Genomic DNA, 2,501 nt, shown 5'->3' with positions numbered 1-2,501 from the left:
TTAAAGAATAAACAATTATTATTTAATTAATAAAAAATAAAAAATTATAATAACACTTAATTATTTAAAATAATTACACAAAATCATGACAAATTGTTTACCTTTAAAAAAAATCTATGACGAATAACAAAACTTCAAAAAGTGATGCCTTTTAAATAATTGGAGTTTAAAAGTATAACCAGCATAATTCAGGCGTGATTTTGGCCTGCATGCCAAGACATATATCAAAACAGAAGGCACCAAAACCGTATGATAACCATGACCCATAGATGTCCAAAATGAAAAACTTATTGGTGACCCATGGAATAGGAATTACACATGTGGCGACAGCTTTAATTGATAATAATTCCCCACACTAACACACGCACAGACAATATATATATATAGATATATATATATATATATATATTGATTCATGAAGATAATTATCATACCAGATGCGTTACTCTTCTCTTTTATGTGAAAGAGAACATGACCATTATTCTTCAAAAAAAAAACACTTCCTATCCAACCCATTGTGTGCAAAAAAGCAAGATCAAGAAGGGCATAAATGGAATAAACGTCCAAATAATAAAAAATACTATGATCATGGAATCGGGCAAATGCCCCCACAGAGATACTGAGAATAGTTCTTCTTAGTGGTGTTTGAAGCTTGAATCCTTGACGATGGTCACAGGGCATTCAGCAAGTGAAATCACGTGGTTGCTCACACTTCCCATTATTAACCTGTTTTTGAACAATCACAATAATCAACCCAAATACACAAATGAAACCACTAACGGCCTGTTTTGATTCACGTAAAGCTGGCAAACCAAGTAATGACACAAGGACACAATTTAAAATTCACACGAAATTAACGGGTTTAGGTTTATTATAAATGAATTTAAATCATAATCGAATTGACATGATTAACACGATTAATAAATAAATTGAATTAAGATTGACCTCCTAAAACGAAATGATACGAATTGACACGATTAACTATATGTGTCATCTGTAATATAATGATATGTCATATAACATAAAAATTTATATGACATATTAAATATAAATAATGTGAATTTTAATATTTATAGGTAAAATTTATTTATTTTTTTAAAAAAAAATAAATTAATTAATAAACATGTTAAACTTATCTTTATCGTGTTAAATAAGTCATTATTATATCAATTATTTATTTAATATATTAATTTAAACAAATTATACAGATTAATATAATTAATGCGATTAATAAATAGATCATATTTAAATTAATATTTTTAATGCGTTTAATAAGACTCTTTTTAAGTTAATATTTTTTAACACGAATAATAAATGAATTGACACAAATACACTAACTAACCTAAATTATCATCAGATTCACGATTCAAGTCGGTGATTTAATATATAATGCAATTACAATTTAATACAAAACCGAAATTAGCGTACCTTTGGATGGTCCCGAGTCCTCTGCTTCCCATGACCAAAGAGTCCAACTTCAGATCTTCAATAGCATAAAGGATCTTCTCTCTTGCATCTCCCCAGTAAATCTTTGCAACAATTGTCACCTACAATTATTTATGATATTCACAAATCAATCTATAAACTTAAGTTTTGAAATTAATGGGAAAAAAATCACATTACAGGGGGGGGGGGCGGGGGGGAAGAAAGAAGAAGATTAAAACTCCACCTCTTTTGTCCTAGAACCAGTGTCAAGCAAATCAAGAACTTGAATATCAGTCTTAACATCGTACTTCTTCAAAATCTCAGGCTGTCTAAACTCAGCCAGAGGAATAAGAGCTAAACCAATTATCAAAACAACCAAAAAAAAAAGAAGAAAAAGGAAACCCAGATCAGATATTAAAAGAGAAAACCAATCTAATCCTTAAAAGTTGATCAATACAAATCTAAATAATAATTAAAAAAAAAAACACACACACACACGTACGTGCACCAGATTTGGCCCAGAGTTTGTTACGAGATTCATCGAGAGAGTTGGGGCTGACGTAAATAACATAAAGAGTGTCTCCTTTGTCGGCCAAATTGTCAATAGCCCATTTAAGAGCGTTCTTGCTGCTCTCCGAGAAGTCAATGGCCACTCCGATTTTCCTGTCCTTAACCATCTTCTTCTTTGTTCTTGATCTGTTTTGTGATAGAAGCAAATTCAAGTTTTGTGTTTCGACGTTTCAGACACCAAAGATAGAGATCAGAATTTTTCTTTCTTTTTTTTTTTTGGTTTTTGTTCTTTTTTAATGCTTTGGGGTTAAGCAGAAGAAAAGGATTTTTATAGACAATACGACAAGCAAATGAAAACTTTCTTTACAGCTTTTCCTGTTTCTTGTGTGTTTCTTCACTCCACTCAAACCGTTTCTTGGCATCTACTTTCATCCTTACCGTCCACGTTTTACTCTTCTAGCATCCAGACCATTGCTCCAAGTTTCAAAGTAAGAGGTTGTTTGGTTAGGAGATTCATATTCTGATTTGAATTATGATTCATGATTTGTTATAGTATTTTTTCTCAT

The 2,501-nt window shown here is 30.8% G+C and overlaps 1 protein-coding gene across 1 annotated transcript; it reads right to left on the bottom strand.

The window, feature by feature from the left end:
* Positions 1–442: 442 nt before the first annotated feature.
* Positions 443–2,276, bottom strand: LOC21406410 (universal stress protein PHOS32). The gene is made up of 4 exons (XM_010103559.2): positions 1,928–2,276; positions 1,670–1,779; positions 1,429–1,547; positions 443–726 (listed from the first exon to the last, which is right to left on the bottom strand). The coding sequence occupies exons 1-4, from the start codon at positions 2,100–2,102 to the stop codon at positions 636–638; spliced, it is 495 nt and encodes a 164-aa protein (XP_010101861.1). The 5' UTR covers positions 2,103–2,276; the 3' UTR covers positions 443–635.
* Positions 2,277–2,501: the final 225 nt, after the last annotated feature.

Source organism: Morus notabilis, unplaced genomic scaffold, assembly GCF_000414095.1.
Source record: "Morus notabilis unplaced genomic scaffold, ASM41409v2 Scaffold5, whole genome shotgun sequence".
Lineage (NCBI taxonomy): Eukaryota > Viridiplantae > Streptophyta > Magnoliopsida > Rosales > Moraceae > Morus > Morus notabilis.
Note: the sequence above shows the minus strand (reverse complement) of the source record. Positions and strands in the feature narration are given on the sequence as shown.

What these genes read in the sequence shown, in the direction of transcription:
- LOC21406410 (XM_010103559.2), bottom strand. Translation starts at nt 2,102, where the DNA reads ATGGTTAAGGACAGGAAAATCGGAGTGGCCATTGACTTCTCGGAGAGC. An exon ending in CTGGGCCAAATCTGGTGCAC is followed by an intron (nt 1,780 to 1,927) that starts GTACGTGTGTGT and finishes TAATTGGTTTAG; the next exon opens with CTCTTATTCCTCTGGCTGAG. An exon ending in GGACTCGGGACCATCCAAAG is followed by an intron (nt 727 to 1,428) that starts GTACGCTAATTT and finishes GTTCAAAAACAG; the next exon opens with GTTAATAATGGGAAGTGTGA.